Source organism: Rousettus aegyptiacus, unplaced genomic scaffold, assembly GCF_014176215.1.
Source record: "Rousettus aegyptiacus isolate mRouAeg1 unplaced genomic scaffold, mRouAeg1.p scaffold_m13_p_9, whole genome shotgun sequence".
NCBI lineage: Eukaryota > Metazoa > Chordata > Mammalia > Chiroptera > Pteropodidae > Rousettus > Rousettus aegyptiacus.
The window spans coordinates 40,070,799-40,089,535 of NW_023416312.1; the positions used below are offsets into that span (position 1 = coordinate 40,070,799).

The 18,737-nt window shown below is 35.5% G+C and overlaps 2 protein-coding genes across 5 annotated transcripts in view; one reads left to right on the plus strand and one right to left on the minus strand.

The window, feature by feature from the left end:
- LPAR4 (lysophosphatidic acid receptor 4) overlaps window positions 1-18,737 on the plus strand; it is a 430,666-nt gene that overhangs the window by 24,787 nt on the left and 387,142 nt on the right. The gene's annotated exons all lie outside the window — the stretch shown is intronic.
- The window catches only part of LOC107503840 (fibronectin type III domain containing protein 3C1-like), a 50,964-nt gene continuing 41,058 nt past the window's right edge, over window positions 8,832-18,737 (minus strand). For all 3 annotated transcript variants that reach the window (XM_036226966.1, XM_036226968.1, XM_036226967.1), the window contains 5 exons: window positions 12,617-12,891; window positions 12,064-12,276; window positions 11,480-11,646; window positions 10,110-10,231; window positions 8,832-9,614 (listed from right to left, as the gene is read on the minus strand). In XM_036226966.1, the coding sequence (XP_036082859.1) occupies window positions 9,276-9,614; window positions 10,110-10,231; window positions 11,480-11,646; window positions 12,064-12,276; window positions 12,617-12,891 (1,116 nt within the window). In that variant the 3' untranslated portion in view covers window positions 8,832-9,275. The remainder of the gene's footprint in view (window positions 9,615-10,109; window positions 10,232-11,479; window positions 11,647-12,063; window positions 12,277-12,616; window positions 12,892-18,737) is intronic.

Consider the following 18,737-nt stretch of genomic DNA (forward strand, 5'->3'; position numbering starts at 1 on the left):
TGCTGCTTTTAAGATTGTCTTTAACCTTTGGCATAGTAATTATGGTGTGTCTTGATGTGGGCTTCTTCGGGTTCATCTTGTTTGGGACTCTGTGTTTCTTGGGCTTGTATGTTCTTTCTTTTCTAGATTAAGGAAGTTTTTAGTCACTATTTCTTCAAATGAGTTTTCATCTCCTTGCTCTCTCTCTCTTCTCCTTCTGGTACCTGTATGATAGGAGTCTTGGTATGCTTGATGTTTTCCCAGAGACCCCTGAAACTATCCTTTTTTTGGATTCTTTTTTTCTCATTGCTGTTCTGACTGGGTGTTTTCTGCTACTGTCTCTTCCAATCTTTCTACTGATTTGATACTCCGCTTCATCTAATCTACTGTTGATTCCTCCTTAAGGTTTTCTTCATTTCGGTTATTGCATTCTTCATTTCTGACATTTTTAATGATTTCTATCTCCATTTTTATGTTTCCTATCTTTTTGTTGAAGTTCTCACTGAGATCATTGAGCTTCCTTATGTTTCATTTTTTTATGGACCTTTGATTTGTTCCTTCATTTGGGACATATTTCTTTGTCTCTTCCTTTTTGGGTACCTCTCTGTGTTTTCTTGTTTTGTTTGTTTGTTTGTTTGTTTGTTTGTTTTATGTTTTAGGCAGGGCTGCTATGTATCCTGGTCTTAGTAGAGTGGCCTTATGTAGTGGGTGTCCTGTGGGGCCCAGTGATGCAGTCTCCCTGGTCACCTGAGCTGGGTGCTCCAGGTGTGTCTCCTGTGTGGGTTGTGTGTGCCCTCCTGTTGTAGTTGAGCTTCAGTTGCTGTTTGCACATCAGTGGGAGGGATTGACTCTCATGATTGGTTGTGAAGATTGGCTCTGACTACAGCGGAGGAGCTGTTGTGCAGGGGCTGACCCTACAGAGTGAGATTCACTTTAGTGGAAGCTCTGGTGCTGGCCCAGTCTGCCCTTTGGGCATGTTGTTGTGGAGATAATTGGATGACACTCTGGTGTGGTCTGAAGCTGGTCACCAGGTAAGTTGGTTTTGAGACCTCTTGAGAGGGGTTCTGTTGCAGGCTAAGGTCAGCTGCTGCTAGTGCCCTGCCTGGGGCCACTTGGTGCAAGCTACAGAGATCTGCAGGTGGTTGCCATTTGTGCTGGGCTTAGAGGTGCCTGGGAGAAGATAAGCTGTGAACCAAGACCAGCTGCTGCTACTGCTGTACTTGGGGATGCTCAGCATGAGGTATGGGGCACGCCAAGGCCAGTACACAGTGGCTTCTGGTAAAGCTGCTTGTTTTGGTTTCGTGAACCCTTGAGAGATTTTAGGAATGTCCACAGCAAGACATAAGACAGGTTGCTTGTATGGAAAAGACACTGGGAATGATTGGGGTGGGGCAGGATCTTGGAATCACCAGGATGGGGCGAAAGGTGTTAGTTAGGTTGAGGAGATTCAGATATAGTGGTTGCCTGTATCTGCACCCTGGGTGGGTGGGGAGGACTCAACAAGGGAAGAATAGCTTCTGCCCGCACCTCTTTCTGGGAGAAAACTGCCCTCCAGTCCTCACCTTGATGTCAGACAATTCAGTGTCTCTCCTTCTGTCCCCAGCACTTTTTGAGCTGCTTCCTTAATGCTGGAGCTCAAAGTGAGTGAGTCTGTCAGCATTAAGGCTGTACTTGGGCCCTTTAAGAGGAATGCCTGGGACTTCAGCCACCCTCTGTCTCATTCAGCCACAATCCCGGCTGGTTTTTACAGGCAGAAGTAATGGGGACTTCTCTTTACAGAACTAGAACTCTGGGCCAGGGACCTCAGCATGGGGCTGGGATCCCTCATTATTCCAGGGGGACCACCACAACCTGGATATCTCCCCCGATTTTTAACTGCCACATGTGGGTGTGGGATCAACCAATTCTGCGTTTCTGCCCTTCCTACCAGTCTCAAGGTGGTTCCTTCTATATCTCCTTAATTATAAGACTACTGTTCATCTAGACTTCAGGTGACTCCCAATGATGGTTCTGTAGTTTAGTTGTAATTTTGAGGTGGTTTTGGGAGGAGACAAGTACAGCATTTACCTACTCCGCCATCTTTACCAGAAGCCCCTCTGTATACTGCCTTTTACATAATGTCTGTTTTTCTCACTTTTAGTGATACTAAAAGTGGATTGAAATTGTGATAGTCCGATCCTTTCATTGTCAAAGTTCTCTATCATCTTTTCACCTAATGGCTTTACCATTTATTTGATAACTGTTATCTGATTGAATTTTTCATTAAGGGTTTCAAAGTAATGATTTTCTGATTCTATCATTCTCTCTGCATTTATTAGCTAGCATACCTCTGTAAGAAGAACTGTCCCTTATCTACTAGGGCTATTTGGTCAGCCTAAAATACACTTCCTGTAGGAAAGACAGGATAAATGCTTAATTCTTTCCCTGTAATAGCCAATTTCCTAAGTAAGGAATTGGTGCCCTGTTCCACATTGACAGATCAGTAAATGTCGAAGCTTCCCTCATTCCTAGGAAACCTATCAGGGTATTAGGTATCTTTTTTAATGTACTTTGAAATTTGAGGGACTAATATTTTATTTAGCAGTTTTGTATCTGTTCAGAAGTGAGATTGCTTATAACATTGAGCCTCAACTTGGGGTTGAACCATACCTGCAGGGGGCATTTGGAAATGTCTGGAGGTGCTTTCGGTTGTCACAGTTTATTGTTTGTGTGTGGCCAGTGTGTGTGTGGGCTCCTACTGGCATTTAGTAAATGAGGATCAGAGATGCTAAATGAAGAATTGTCCCACCAAAAATGCCATTAGCACCTCTGTGAAAAATGATGGCCTATATCTCATGTGCTTCTATGATTTTGGTATTGGCGCTTCTATGATTTTGGTATTGGTGTTTAGGTTATGCATTGTAATATCTATGTTCATAAGTAAGATGAGCCTATAATTTTCCTTTATTTGTCAGTTTTGGTATCAAGTTTATAACTAATCTTATAGCTATTGGAGTCATTTCCCTTCTTTTACTTTGGTGTGGAAAATTTTGTATAAAGTTTAGTTATTCTGTTTCTAGATGATTTGGTTAAACTCTCCCACAAAAGTTTTTGGGATTGGTGACATGTGAGGTAAATTATTATCATTTCTCATTCATGTATGATTAATTGGTCTACTTAAGTTTTGTATTTCTTAGGACAATTTGGTTATTTATTCTCTTCGAAATTAACTATTTCACCTAGATTTTTAAAACTATTGGCATAAAAGTTATCCATAGCATTCTTTTGGTAATTTTTTTTTTAAAAAATAACTTTATTGTGGTAACATTGGTTAATACAATTATATAATTTTCAGGTGTACATTATCATTTGACATCTGTATATTCTATTATGTGTTTACTACCCAAAGTCCACGTTCCTTCAGCTACCACATGTTTGATCCCCTTTACCCACTTTACCCTCCCCTAAACCCTATATTTAATCCCCTTTACTCCATCTACATCCCCCCTCCTCCCCCATCCCACTACAAACCAATAGTGTATAGTCGACTCTCTCTGGTAACCACTAGCCTATAGTCCATATCCATGAGTCTCTGTTAGTTTATCCTGCTTATTTGCTGCCTTTAGGTTTATATACCAGATATATAAGTGATATCATGTGATTTTCAGCTTTTTCAGTCTGGCTTATTTCGCTTAGCATGATTATCTCGAGGTCCACCCATGTTGTTGCAAATGGCAGTATTTCATCTCTTCTTATGGCTGGGTAATATTCCATTGTATATATGTACCACAGCTTCTTTAGCCAATCATCTATCATAGGACACTTAGGTTGCTTCCACGTCCTGGCCACTGTGAATAATGCTGCTATGAACACTGGTGTGCAAATATCTTTACAGAGATGGCTTTTCAAGTCTTTGGGGTAAATACCCAGTAAAGGGATTGCTGGATCATATGGTAGATCAATTCTTAGTTTTTTGAGGAACCTCTTTACTGTTTTCACAGTGGCTGTAGCAATTTGCAGTCCCACCAGCAGTGTATAAGGGTTCCTTTTTCTCCGCATTTTCTACAGCATTCGTTATTACTTGTCCTGTTGATTAAAGCTATTCTAACAGATGTGAGATGATCTCTCATTGTGGTTTTGATTTGCATTTCCTTAATAGCTAGTGATGTTGTGCATCTTTTCATATATTTTTTTGGCTAATTGTATATCCTCTAGGGAGAAGTGTCTGTTCAGGTCCTCTGCCCATTTTTTGACTGGGTCATTTGTTTTGTTGTCGTTGTTATTGAGTTGTATGAGTTCTTTGTATATTTTGGATATTAGGCCCTAACCAGAGGTGTTGCTGGCAAATATATTTTTCCATTCGGATGGTTCTCTCTTTGACCTTGTGGACGGTTTGTTTTGCTTAGCAGAAGCTTTTCAGTTTGATGTAGTTCCTTTCATTTATTTTAGCTTTTACATCCCTTGCTTTTGAGATCAAGTTTATAAAATCCTCTTTAAGTCCAAGGTCCTTGAATTTAGTTCTTATGTTTTATTTGCATTTCATTATTTCAGGTGTTATATTTAGGTCTTTAATCCATTTTGAGTTAATTTTGGTCTGTGGTGGTAAATAGTCTAGTTTCATTCTTTTGCTGGTGTCTGTCCAGTTTTCCCAGCACTATTTATTGAAGAGGCTTTCCTTTCTCCACTGTATGTTTTTTGTCTTCTTTGTTGAAAATTATTAGCCTGTATAAATATGGGTTTACTTCCAGACTCTCGATTCCGTTCCAGTGGCCCATGTGTCTGTTTTGCTGCCAATACCATGCTGTTCTGATTACCGTCATTTTGTAGTATAATTTGAAGTTGGGCAGCGTGATACCTCCATTCTCGCTCTTTTTTTTCTCTGGATGGCTTTGGCAATTCGGGTTTTTTGTGCTTCCATACAGATCTGATGATTTTTTTGTTCTATTTCTTTAAAAAATGCTAATGATATTTTGATGGGGATCACATTAAATCTGTATACTGCTTTAGGTAATATGGTTATTTTAACTATGTTGATTCTTCCGGTCCAAGAACATGGAATACCTTTCCATTTTTTGTATCTTCTTTGATTTCTTTTAATAGGGTCTTATAGTTATTATAAAGGTCCTTCACTTGTTTCGTTAAATTTATTCCTAGGTATTTTATTCTTTTTGATGCAATTGAAAAAGGAATTATTGTTTCCACTTCTTTTTCTGACATTTCATTATTAGAATATAGGAAAACTATGGATTTTTGAACGTTGATTTTGTATCCAGAGACTTTACTGTTTTGCTTGTTGTTTCTAGTAGTGTTCTTGTGGAGCCTGTAGAGTTTTCTATATAGAGAATCATATCATCTGCAAATAGTGACAGTTTGACTTCTTTGTTTCCTATTTGGATGCCTTTTATATCTTTCCCTTGTCTGATTGCACTTGCTAGGACTTCCAATGTTATATTCAATAAGAGTGGTGACAGTGGACAGCCTTGTCTTGTTCTTGATCTTAGAGGGACTATTTTTTAGTTTTTCATCATTAAGTATAATGTTGGCTGAAGGTTTGTCATAAGTGGTCTTTATTATATTAAGGTGCTTTCCTTCTATACCAATTTCGTTCAGTGTTTTGACCATAAATGAATGCTGTATCTAGTCAAAGGTTTTTTATGCATCTATTGATATAATCATATGACCCTTATTTTTTAATTTGTTTATGTGGTGTATCACATTAATTGATTTGCATATGTTGACCCATCCCTGTGCCTCCGGGATGAAGTCAGGGACTTGCCAGTTTTATCAGTCTCTTCAAAGACCCAGCTCTTTGTTGCATTTATTTTTTTCTATTTTTTTTGTTTTCAATTTCATTTATTTCTGCTGTAATTTTGATTATTTCTTTCCTTCTGCTGACTTTATTCTTCATTTATTCTTTTCTAGTTTTTAAAGATGAAGTGTAAGGTTGTTTATTTGGGTTCGATCTTGTTTTTCGAGATAGGCCTGCAATGATATGAACTTTCCTCTTTGGACCACTTTTACCTTGTCCCAAAAGTTTTGATGTGTTGTGTTGTCATTATCATTCGTTTCTATGTATTTCTTGATCTCTTTTTATTTCTTCTCTGACCCAGTTATTCTTTAGTAGTATGTTGTTTAATCTCCATGTATTTGTATTTTTTCCTGCTTTCTTTTTACACTTTATATCTAGTTTCAAAGCGTTATGATCAGAGAATATGGTTGGTATGATTTCAGTCCTCTTATGTTTATTGTGGCTATCTCTGTGTCCTAGCATGTGGTCAATCCTTGAGGATGTTCCATGTATACTAGAGAAGACTGTATAAGCAGCTGTTTTGCGATGAAAAGCTATGTAAATGTCAATCATGTCCAGTTGGTCTAATGTGTCATTTAAGAATGTTATTTCCTTATTGATTTTGTTTGGATGATCTGTCCATATCTGACAGTGGGGTATTTGGGTCCCCTACTATGTTAGTGTTTTGGTCTGTTTCTCCTTTTAGTTCTGTTAGTAATTGCTTTACATATTTCAGAGCTCCCTGATTGGGTGCATAGATATTAAAAAGTGTTATGTTTTCTTGGTGCATGATTTCTTTTATCATTATGAAGTGTCCTTCAGTATCTTTCCTTACTTTTTTATTTATAAGTCTATTTCGTCCAATGTTAGTACCACTACTCTTGCTTTTCTCTGAATGCAATTTACTTGAAATGTCATTTTCTACCCTTTCACTTTGGGTTTATATTTGTCTTTGGAACTGGGATGTGTTTTCCAGAGGTAGCATATGGTTGGGTTTTGTTTTTTGATCTATTCTGAAACTCTGTACCTTTTCATTGGTGAGTTTAATTCATTTACATTTTGGGTGATTATTGAAATATGAGGTCTTCTTATAGCCATTTTATCATTTGCTTTCTGGTAGCTCAATGTTTCAATTGCTTCCTTGTCCTTGTGTGTCTGTATTTTGTCTTTTGGTTGGCTTTTGTAGATTATGCTTCTGGTTCTTGTTTTATGTTATATAGTTCAGTTCTGAATCTTTAGCATGTGATTACCATTATGAATATTTAGAGGATAGTTTATGTTTATGATGTGTGTGTGTATGTGTGTGTGTGTGTGTGTGTGTGTGTGTGTATAATCTATCTATTTTTTTCTATGTGGGCTTCATCTCCATTCCTCTTTGTGAATTTAGATCTCTGAATTCACCTCTTTTCTCTTATTGCTTTCTCAGTTTATCCCTATGTATGCTGAACGGTTATTACTATCTTGCTATAGCAAATCTCTTCTTATTGTTTAAGCTTATAATGCCTTGTTCTTAAGGGTTGCACTCTTCTGCTCCTGTCTGCCTACTAGTTGCCTTACTTGTAGTTACGGTTTTTTTTTTTTTTTGTCATTTTGTTTTAGGTGAGCTGACCCCTTTCAGTATTTCCTATAATGCAAACCTCATAGTGGAGAATTCTCTTAATATTTTATGTCTGGGAAGATCTTTATTTCTCCTTCATATTTAAAGGAGAGCTTTGCTGGATACATTATTCTTGGCTGGTAGTTCCTTTTATTTAATAGTTTGAATATTTGATTCCACTCCTTTCTGGCTTGTAAGGTTGGTACCGAGAAGTTCTTTATAATTTACTGTCCTCTTTTCCCTGGCTGCCCTGAGAATTCTTTCTTTGGTATTGATTTTTGATAGTTTTAATAACATGTGTCTTGGAGAAAGCCTTTTTGGGTTGAGGTAATTGGGCGTTCTTTTGACTTCTTGAATTCCAAGCTCTATCTCATTTCTTAAATTTGGGAAATTCTCATCAACTGTTTGTCTGAAAATGTTTTCTAATCCCTGCTTTTCCTCCCCTTGGAGAATGCCCATTATTCTTGTTTCCTTTCCTGATGGTATCAGCTAGTTCTTGTATTTCTCTTTCATTATTTTTAATTCTTCGATTTCCCTCTTCTTCCTTCTGATTTATTTCCAGATTTCTGTCTTCGCTATTACTGATATTTTCCTCCTTTTGGTTGACTATCCCAAGCTTGGTATTTCATTTTTCATCTCTTTCAGTGTGTTCTTCAACTTCAGAAGTTCTATTTTTTTTTGAGAGTTTCAGTCTCCTTGCTAAGAAACTCAATCTGCTGGTCTAGTTGTTTTTTCAGTTCCTGTAGTAGCTCTTATGTGCAGATCACACGCTCAGACATGCTGGTGTGGCGGTTGGATGTTTTTTGTAGAGTTTTAGATGTTCAGCTTGTTGTTTAAAGGGGAAAGATCTTGGGACATCTCTCACTCTGTCACGTTTCTCTGTTTTCCATATTTAACCATACCTCAGTCTCTAAATTGAACAGCAACCATCTTAGTAAATATGGTATAACATTCCATATTTCATTGCAAAACCCAATGAAAGATGTCATCGGATATGCCAAAATTATTAGCACACATAAGAATCAATATTTTTTATGTTGAATTTGTAGTTTTCAGTTTTTAAAACACAAAGAAGAAACTCTAAAATATGAGATAATATTTAAACATTTTCAGTAAAGGTAGGAAATAGTCTTTTAGAATGGGTAATGTCTCTCTTGCAGTATTGATGAAAAAGTTCCCAGAGAATGGATTGTGGGAATAAAGAAATATTTCATTTGTAACTAGAAATGGATGTGAACCCAACAGTTTTGATAAGAAGTCATTTTAATGTGCTATGTAAAAGTGAGTCATTGTATGTATGTTTAATCATTCTGATTAGAAGATAACCAATCTGGATGTATTTTAGAGTTTAGAATGGTATAAAATGGGCTCCCCTCTTCCCTACTTCTACTTCTCAAGTGCTGTAAATTACTATTTCCCCACTATCAAAGTAATCAGGGCACAAGCCAAACAGCTGAATATGCTACTTTGAAAAAAAATTATGGTACAGAAGGTTGGTAGATGCCTTTTATTATTTCATATAAACGTTGACATGTAGAATTGATTTTTCTCACTTTGTTGTAAGTAAAATTCCAAAATGCTGTTACCTCTCAAAATTTTTAAAAATGTTCAAAAATAATCACTCAAAAATTTAAGGCCGGGAATAGTTTTCCTGAGAGGTTTTATATAGTTTTACATAATAGTGGAAGTGTTTTGTTACTAAGGTTCACAAATTTAAAATAGATCTATTTTCTAAAAAAAAAATCTCTTCTACTGTCACAATGAATTTCTTGAATGTAAAGTAGTTCTTTTGCTGTCAGGTAAATATTTGTAAGGCTTTCTACTAAATTTAGGTTCACTTTTAAGTAAAAACTGAGATGTATCTAGCAATTTCTATATTTGATATAATTTGTTTTAGAACTTCCTAAAAAGGTGAAAATGCATAAAAATAGATTAGTTGATTAGGAAGTATTGAATTGTGACAGCACAAAGAATGGCAACTAGCGCAAATCCTATCATGAGGATTAGAATAAATGTATCATCGCTCATCTCTATCCTGAGCTTTTCACGTTTATCTTCAGTATGGTTGCTTCCCCCCTTTCCTGCACCTCTTTTTCCAGTCCCTGGCTGATGCTTATAGGTTGAGAAGAAAGCCCTGGGGCTGTATCGTCCCCAGATCTCTTGTAACCCAGCAGAATTCTGGTATTGGCGTCCAGCACAGACCTTGAAGCGATAATGTGAATTTGTGAGAAAGTCAGAAAAGGAGAATGAAGTATCTGGTCCTTTGTAAATCTAAAGGAAAAGGAGTCAAAAAGAAAATATTTTATAACCAAATAAAATACCATGGTATGGTTTTTGACAACAGAAAAAAATATGAATTAATTAATTCATTTCATGAATATGTTCACACAAAAAACACAAGTTTACTATTAAAGTCTCTAATATCCTGAGAGGACCCAGCACTGCTTAGGTAATTTTGCTCAGTATGGGAGACAGTAAAGACTTAAAATTGTTAAACTTTAATTGTATTAGGTTTGAAATGAGTTGTGCATGTGGTCAGTGGAATCTAGAAATACAAAATCATTCAATAGTAATGAATTAAATGAATAAGATAATTGTCCCCAAATAAGTATTACATATATAAAACTTTAGGGACCAGATAGGATTTTTGGATAAGATTACGTTACTTTAAACATCCTGAAATAATATCTTACTCTTTGACAAAACCTCAGTCTCTAACAGGATATAAAACTATAACATTATAAGAATGAATTTGCAAAAATTTACCAGATCAGTTCCTTTTTCACTGATGAGTTGAAGATTGTAAACAATGGGATCACCTTTTATTGGCTCCAAAGACTCCCATTTGACCTCGCAAACACTGTTATTCACCTGATGTAATTTAGGTGCTAGAAAAAGAGAATTTCCGTTTAGAGGGTTCCATTTTTCCTAGATGATCTTGAATACATTGAAGTCTCTCTTATAATTTTCCATGGTCATTAAAAGGCAGTCCACGTAGGCTTAATCCAGGAAATATATAGTTATAGTTCTTACTGTAAAGTTTTTGTTATACCCTGAGGCATCTTCATGATTGTAATTAAAACTTTAAAAACTTAAAATTATCAATTGATAATGCATTTCTGTTTTTCTAGGAAGATTTTATTATAGCTTTTATTAGTATTTAATCCCTGCCAGTATAATCTCTTGCATTGTATTTATATGATGCATCATATATTTGGAAGCATTTTTACGTTCATTAATAATCTAATTTTAGGATTTTAGCACCTGTGTAAATAAAGTAGGCCAGGATCTTTATTTCATTTTATTAATCTCTCTACATTTCAGGAAAACAGAGCTTAAATACATAAAAAGAGAGCAAGGCATTATCGTAGTCTGTCATGTTTAATTCCAATGTTTTACACTGAAAACAAATGATGTCAAAATAGTGATTGGACTTGTGTAGATAGATTAGAACACTGAATTTTATAACTGGAAAGAAAAAATCCTCAACACTTGAGCTTTCATGACTGTAAATTGGCCTTGTTATATATTATAAACAGCAGTTTATTTTATTGTTTAAATAAGGAGAGAAAATCGAGTTTCAAAAATTACCAAATATGTACTAGTTTAACAAATATGAAACTACAAATTCGTACTAAATATGTACCAAATACTAAGTTTACATAATCTTATTTATTTCAGTTTTAATCAGTATAATCACACCTATCAGTTGATGAGTTTTATGTATTAATCCATTTGAAATAATACAAGATAATACAAGAAATGTATATCATGATAAAGTGGAAGGAGCACCATAATGAGAATAAAGAGCCTACAGTTTCAATCTTGGCTCTGCTACTGGCTCATAGTGTCCTTTAGCTAAATTTCTTACCATTTGGGGGACTTCTTCCTCTTAAAATAATGGCGGTGGTGATAGAGTGATTGGCTGGTTTAGTTGATCCCAAAGATATATTTTTTAAATATTATGATTTCAGGAGTCTCATTAATTCTGTATTGCCTTTTGAATCCATAATTGAGTCCTGGTTTCTTTTGGTATCATACTGTTGACTATTTAAGATATTTAAAATAAACTCTACCATGGAGTTTTATGAACTCAAATTCATGCAACCTTTATTATCACAGCTTATAACACTTACCTTTAAGTGTGGCAGGTGGGGTTTTGGTTGTAGTGAAAGTATAGATACTAGACAGTGGTCCGTCACCAGCTTCATTACATGCCTGGATTTTAAATTTGTACTGAGTGTATTCACTCAATCTTTGCACTTTGTGAATCTGACAAGGTCCATGGTAAATGATAGAAAATCTGGGAATGGGAATCGAGATGGGAGAAACAATGTTATTAATCAGTAGTTGTACACATACAAATAAGTATATAACTGACTTAAAACTAGTTTTTAAAACCTGAACAAGTCCTAAAGTAACATGAAGCCAGATAGATAAAACACAAAAGGAAAAAATCAGTGTAAATATTATAATGGCAAGGAGCTGGCTTTCATATTTCTTTGATAATTTCTATACCCTGGTATTAATGTGTGTTGTATAAAATATTTTGGAAGAGGCAAAACAGAGAGCTGAATTATCAGTAGGAACTGAAGAAAGTATATCTCTCTCATGATCACTGGCTGCTTTCATATCTATTAGTTCATTGAAACCACTTGAAAGATAGGAAATTTTAAAACATTTTTATTATAATACATGTTAAATAGTAAAAATAGTTTACCTGCCAGATCGGGCTCCCATTAACAGATTATAGCTTATAATGTTGGAAAGTGACCCTTTGCTTGAAGAGTTACCCCACTTCAGTTTCAGGCTTTGGTGTCCATAGACTACACAGTCAAGACGTGGAGGCTCAGGTGGTAGTGGCTTGGTTTTGGTTCTTATTGATTGGCTAAAAGGGCTTAGTCCATAATGATTGATAGCTTGAATTCTGATTCTAGTGGTGAGAAGAAAGAAAATAAATTGTATTTATATTTAGAAAAGAAAATAAATTTCTACATTTAAGCTAACCCCTTGGTAAGCCTATGTAGGATATTGATCATGATGTTATACTAATTATGAAAGACAAATTTTTGAGACACAAATCTCAAATTTGCTTATTACTATAGAGAATTCTGGATGACGAGAAGCTGGCTCTTAGTAATGCCAGAGTGTTCTAAAATAGTAAGACTCTTTCAAAGGAAATACTATGTAGGCTATATAAAACATACAAATGTACATTTGCTCAAAATTCTCAAGGCTTTATATTTACCCAAATTAAGACATAAGTGACTTACTTGTATATGGTATCGGGGTGTAGATTTTTCAGAAGACATTCTGTTACTCTATCAACAGTCAGAATTTTTCTGTCTCCATATTGAATGTTATATCCAGTGATTGGAGAGCCATGACAATTTGGTTCCTCCCATTGAATAGCAATGCATGATGATGCCAGTTTGGCAGGAACTTTGTTTTGAACTTCATGTAGCATTGGTACTACTGCTGGTACACTTGCTGGTGTGGTTACTGTGCCAGTTCCTCCAAACATTCCAACTCCAACTATATTTACAGCCTAAAAATGAATACTGTGTTAGAAGTTCATTATTACTTTTTTTGCATAAACCATTTTGCTGCAAAAAAATAAATTTTTTTAAGCTCAAATTCTAACAATATGGTCCTTTTAAAAATTGAGATATAATAGATGACACTAACATCGTGTAAGTTTAAGGTGTATAATGTGTAGATTTGATACATGTATACATTGTTATATGAAACAGTATGGTTCAAAGATGCCGACACACATCGAAATCTTTAGAGTGCATATTTAGGAAGGTGAAGTGTCTAAATATGAGAGGTAAGTGAAAAGTGCTATTATGGACACTTATATACCCAAACCAAACTTATTACTCCATCAAATTTTCTTCCTTTTTTTCATCTCATAGTTTCTATCTCTGTTGGTGGTAGCCCAAAGATCACATTCACTTATCAAATTTCACTGATTTTATAAAAACTTGTTTATTTTGAGATCATTGTAGATTCATATGTACTCTTTACCCACTTCCCAACAAAGATAACATTTTGCATAACTATAGTGAAATATTGCAATCAGGAAACTGACATCGATAAAATCTATTGACATCATTAAAGTTTCATCAGATTTACATGCATTAATTTTTTTGTGAATTTAGTTTTATATAATTTTATAGTGACCACCAACACAATAAAAATATAGAAGTTGTGGAGGAAAAAAATGGCATAGATGATATAGAGGCTTAGTTCATCCCTCCTGTGACCAAATCAAAGTGGTAACAGAAACACGGATCAAATAGCAAGCAGAGTCACCTGGGATCTAGATTAACAGAACCACTACAACTAGCGAGAGAAATAAGAAATTACCATGCAACGGCAGAAGGTAGGACAGGGCGAAGACTGGAGGTTACTTGGTTCTGAGCAGCTGAGTGGGACAGAAGCTGTGGCAGTGGCAGCTGGCAGCTGCAGGTGCCTCTTAAAGGGGCCATGTCTGTGACTGGACTTTAGCGGTGACAGACCTATTCCCTCTGAGCACCAACACCTGGTCAGCTTCTGGGGGAGTGTGGGAGGCACCAGGGGTTTACAGGGGAATACTGAATTGTCGGAGTGAGGGCTGGAGGCGAGACTTTCTCCCAGGCAGAAGTGCTGGTAGTATCTATTGTTCCTCTGTTGAGCCCTCCTCCCTCCCAGACTCAGTGCCTCCATAGCTGACATGTCATCAAACTGGATAACAGAGATCACTCTGTCCGGAGGATTCCCTGAAGGTCTGCCTCCCCCATGTCACGGCCCTACTCAAGCCACATCCAGTTGTATCCTCAGTGAGTCCAGTGCTCCTTGCTGAGCCATCTCCAAGTCTCACACTAGTGACAGCTGACCTCGGTTTCTGACATGGTCTCTTGAGACAACAGTAAGCACAGCATCTGTGGATTACTTGCTGAATCTTAACACATGGCCCTGGAGGGTCACAGGTTGTAGCTAAATGTGGCCTGCAGCTGAACCCCTCTCAGGACTGTGCCACTGGACACCTACTACAGAAATCCACACTAATAAGACTGGGAGATTTAGGTGCTTTGCTTAGTACATAGAAACAGACACAGAAAGGCATCCAAAATGGAAAGACAAGCAGAATCCATGTGAGAGAACAGAACAGAGATCCAAGAATAATGGAGTCAAGCAATCTAACAGATTCAGAGTTCAAAACACTGGTTACAAAGGTGTTCAATGAACTTAGGGGAAGTGTAGATGAACTCAGTGAGAACTTCAGCCGAGAGATAAAAAACGTAAATGGAAATGAAAATGATAAAAGTGAACCAGTCAGAAATGAAGACACATTATCTGAGATGAAGAGTATATTAGAAGGAATCAATAAAGTGGAGGAAGAAGAGGATCAAGCCACTGATATAGAGGACAGGGAAGCCAAGAACACTCAAATCAGATTGGCAAGAAAAAAGAAGCCAAGACTATAATAGCAATTTAAGGAGCCTATGGGACACACTTAAATGTAAAAATATCCATGCCATAGGGGTATTGGAAGGAAAACAAGATGTTGAAGAGCTATTTGAAGAAATAATGATGGAAAACTTCCCTCACCTGGTAAATGAGATAGACATAGAACCCTGGGAAGCTCAGAGAGTCCCAAAAACCAGGAACCCAAAATGGTCCACACCAAGACACATCATAATTAAGCAGCAAGAGAAAAGCAGTTAGTTACCTATAAGGGAGCACCCATAAGATTGGCAGCTGATTTCTCAAAAGAAATTATGCAGGACAGAAGGGCTTGGCACAAATACTCAAAGTAATGAAAACCCAGGATCTACAACCAAGAATAATTTATCCAGCAAAGCTATCGTTTAAAGTCAAATGACAGATAAAGAGTTTCCCACAAAAATAAGCTAAAGGAATTTATTGACACTAAGCATATATTACAGGAAATGTTGGAGGGACTTCTTCAAGAAGAAAAAACATGTATCAAAAACATGAATAAAGAATGGTAATAACTACATTCCTATCAAGAAGTACGTTAAAGGGAAAAGAATTAAGTGCTCCAACCAAAAGATAGAGTGGCTGAATGTTAAGAAAATAAGACCCCTACATATGCTGCCTACAAGAGACTAACTTCAGATTAAAAGACACACAGACTAAAAGGGGATGGAAAGAGATAGTGTCTTGGTGGACCTAGAGCATATTTTGCTGAATGAAATGTCAGAAAAAGACAAATATCACATGATTTCACATATATGGATCTAAAGAACAATAGATATGGAGAATATTTTGAGGGCTACTAGATGGGAGGGGTTGAGGGGGATGGCAAAAAGGAGCAAAGGGATGAAGTACAGATGGATAATTACAAAATAGACATGGAGATATAAAGTATAGCATTAAGGAAAATAGTTAATAATGTAATAAATATGTAAGGGGGAAGAGGGGTACTAGATTTAGTGGAGTGATTACTGTGAATTATATAGATCTCTAATTACTTTGCTATACAACCGAAACTAATATATTATTATATGCCGAATTGAAAAAAAAATCATTGAATTGTAGAATGTAAATATGAGCAACTGTGTATTATATTTCAATAAAGCATAAAAAAGATATAGAAGTTCCATTATTGTAATCCCTTGTGCTACCCTTTTATAGCCACAGAAACCTCTCTCCCTCCTTTTTCTAATCCCTAGAAATCAGTAATTTGTATTTCCATCACTATAATTTTGTCATTTCAAGAATGTTATATAAATGGAATAATACAGTATGCAATTTTTTTAGGCTTTTTTTTTCAGTCAGCATAACTCTCCTGAGATCCATCAAAGTCATGCATATGGATAGTTTGATTCTTTTTACTGCTGTATAGTATGTCATGGTACAGTTGTGCTGCAGTTTGTTTAACCACTTACCTGTTGAAGGACATATTACCCCTTTCTAGTTTTTGGCTCTTACAAATAAATAAAGGTGCCATGAACATCCATATACAGGTTTTTATTGTTGACATAAATTTTCATCTCTCTGAGATAAGTGCCCAAGAGTGCTGGACATATAAGTGCATGTTTAATTTTGTAAGAAACTACCATACTCTTTTCCAAAGTGCATGTAATTCTCACCAGAAATTTATGAATAATCCAGTTTCTTCCATCTTTGCCAGTATTTACTGTTATCACTATTTCTTATTTTATCCATTCTCATTTCCCTAATGGCTAGTGATGTTGAAGATGTTTTCATGTGCTTATTTGCCATCTGTATATACTCTTTTGCCCATTTTCTAACTGGGTTGTTTGGGTTTTTACCTGCTGAGTTTTGAGAGTTCTTTACATATTCTAGATATTAGTCCTTCGTCAGATATGTATTTTGTGAAGATTCTTTCCCAATCTGAAGCTTTTCTTTTCATTTTCTCCACAGAGTCTTATGCAGAGTAAAAGTTTTTACATTTAGGGTCAAATTTATTAATTTTTCATTTTATGGCTTATGCTTCAGTATTAAGTTTAAGAAGTCTTTGCCTAGCGTAGATCCTGAGGATTTTCTCTTGTGATTTTTTTCCTAAAAGTTTTTATAGTTTTATGTTTTAATTTTCAGTTTTCTGTGATCTATTTTGAGTTAATTTGTGTATAAGGTGTGAAGCTTAGGTTGATTTTAATATTTTTTTTGCCTATAGATATCCAGTTTCTCTGGCATAATTTGCTTAAAAGGTAATCAGCAACTCATTTGCATCTTGTCAAAAATTTGTTGCATATAATTGTGTGGATTGATTTCTGGCTTCTTTATTCTGTTCCATGGACTTATGTGTTTGTCCCTCCATTAATACTATACTGTCTTGATTACTGTAGTTATAATCTTTAACGTTAAGTAGAGTGATTTCTTCCACCTTATTTTTCTCTTTCAAGAATGATTTATCTATTCTAGGTCCTGTGACCTTTCATATAAATTTTAGAATGAGCTTGCATGTATCTGTTTCATTTGTTATGGTCACACGATGTTTCTTCTCCAGCCTGTTTGTATAGTAGATTACATTGGTTGGTTTTCCAGTTTTGAACTGGGGTTGCATACCTGGAACAAACAAATCCCACTTGGTCATGATGTATAATTCTTTTTATACAATGCTGGATTGGATATGCTAATATTTCATTGAGCATGTTTTTGCATATAAATGAGTTATTGGATGCAGTTTTATTTGTATTGCCTTTGATTTTGGTTTCAGGGTAATCCCGACCTCATAAAATGAATTAGGAGCTCTCTCATCTTCTTTTTTCTTGAAGAGATTATTTAAAATTGGTGTTAATTTTTCTTTACGTGCTTTGCAGAATTCTCCAGTGAAAGCATCCTAGCCTGGATATTTTTTTCCCCAGGGCTTTTTAAATTTACAAATTCAATTTATTTGATGACAATAGGGCTATTCAGATGGTCCATTTCCTTTTGGCTGAGTTTTAGTAGTTCGTGGTTTTCAAGGAATTTGTCCATTTCTTCTTATTACATTTATGAGTATAAAGTTGTTCATAGTATTCCCTTATTATCTTTTTAATGATTGAAGAATCTAGTGATACCCTATATTTTGTTCCTGATATTAGTAATTTGTATATACTGTCTTTTTATCTTCGTCAGTCTTACAAGTGTTTTATCAATTTTATTGATTTTTTTCAAAGACTAGCTTTTATGTTTCATTGATTTTCTTTATTTATTGTTCTCCTGTTTCAATTTCATTGATCTTTGCTTGTATCTTTTTATTTCCTTCCTTCTGCTTGCTTTGGGTTCATTTTGTTCTTCTATCAACTAATTGAGGTAGGAGCTTAGATTATTGATTTGAATCCTTTTCTTTTGTAACATAAGGATGTTGTGCTATATATTTCTCTGTCAGCACTGCTTTAGGTGCATCCCACCTATTTTGGTATATTGTGTTTTTATTTTCATTCAGTTCTATGAATATAATTTTTTCTTTAATATTTCTTCTTTGACCCATGCATTATTTAGAAATGTATTGTTTAATTTCTGCCTGTTTTCAAAGATATTTCTGTTGTCTTTTAGTTTGATTTTATTATGGTCAGAGAACAAACTCTGTGATTTCAATTATTTTATATTTGTTAGGGTTTGTATTATGGCCCAGGATATGGCCTATTTTGGTGAATGTGCTATGTATGGATGCTTGAAAAGACTATGTGATCTTCTATGCTGTTGTTAGGTGGTGTGTTGAAATAATGTATATTAGATCCTGTTGCTTGATTGTGTTGTTCTGCAGTTCAATATCCTTGATTATTTTCTGTTTCGTAGTTTTATCAGTTGCTGAGAGGGGTATTGAAATCCCCAGCTATAAATGTGGATTTGCTTATTTCTCTTTTCTGTTTTATCAGTCTGTGCTTCATATAGTTTATGGTTCTGTTGTTTGGTGCATACACATTTAAGATA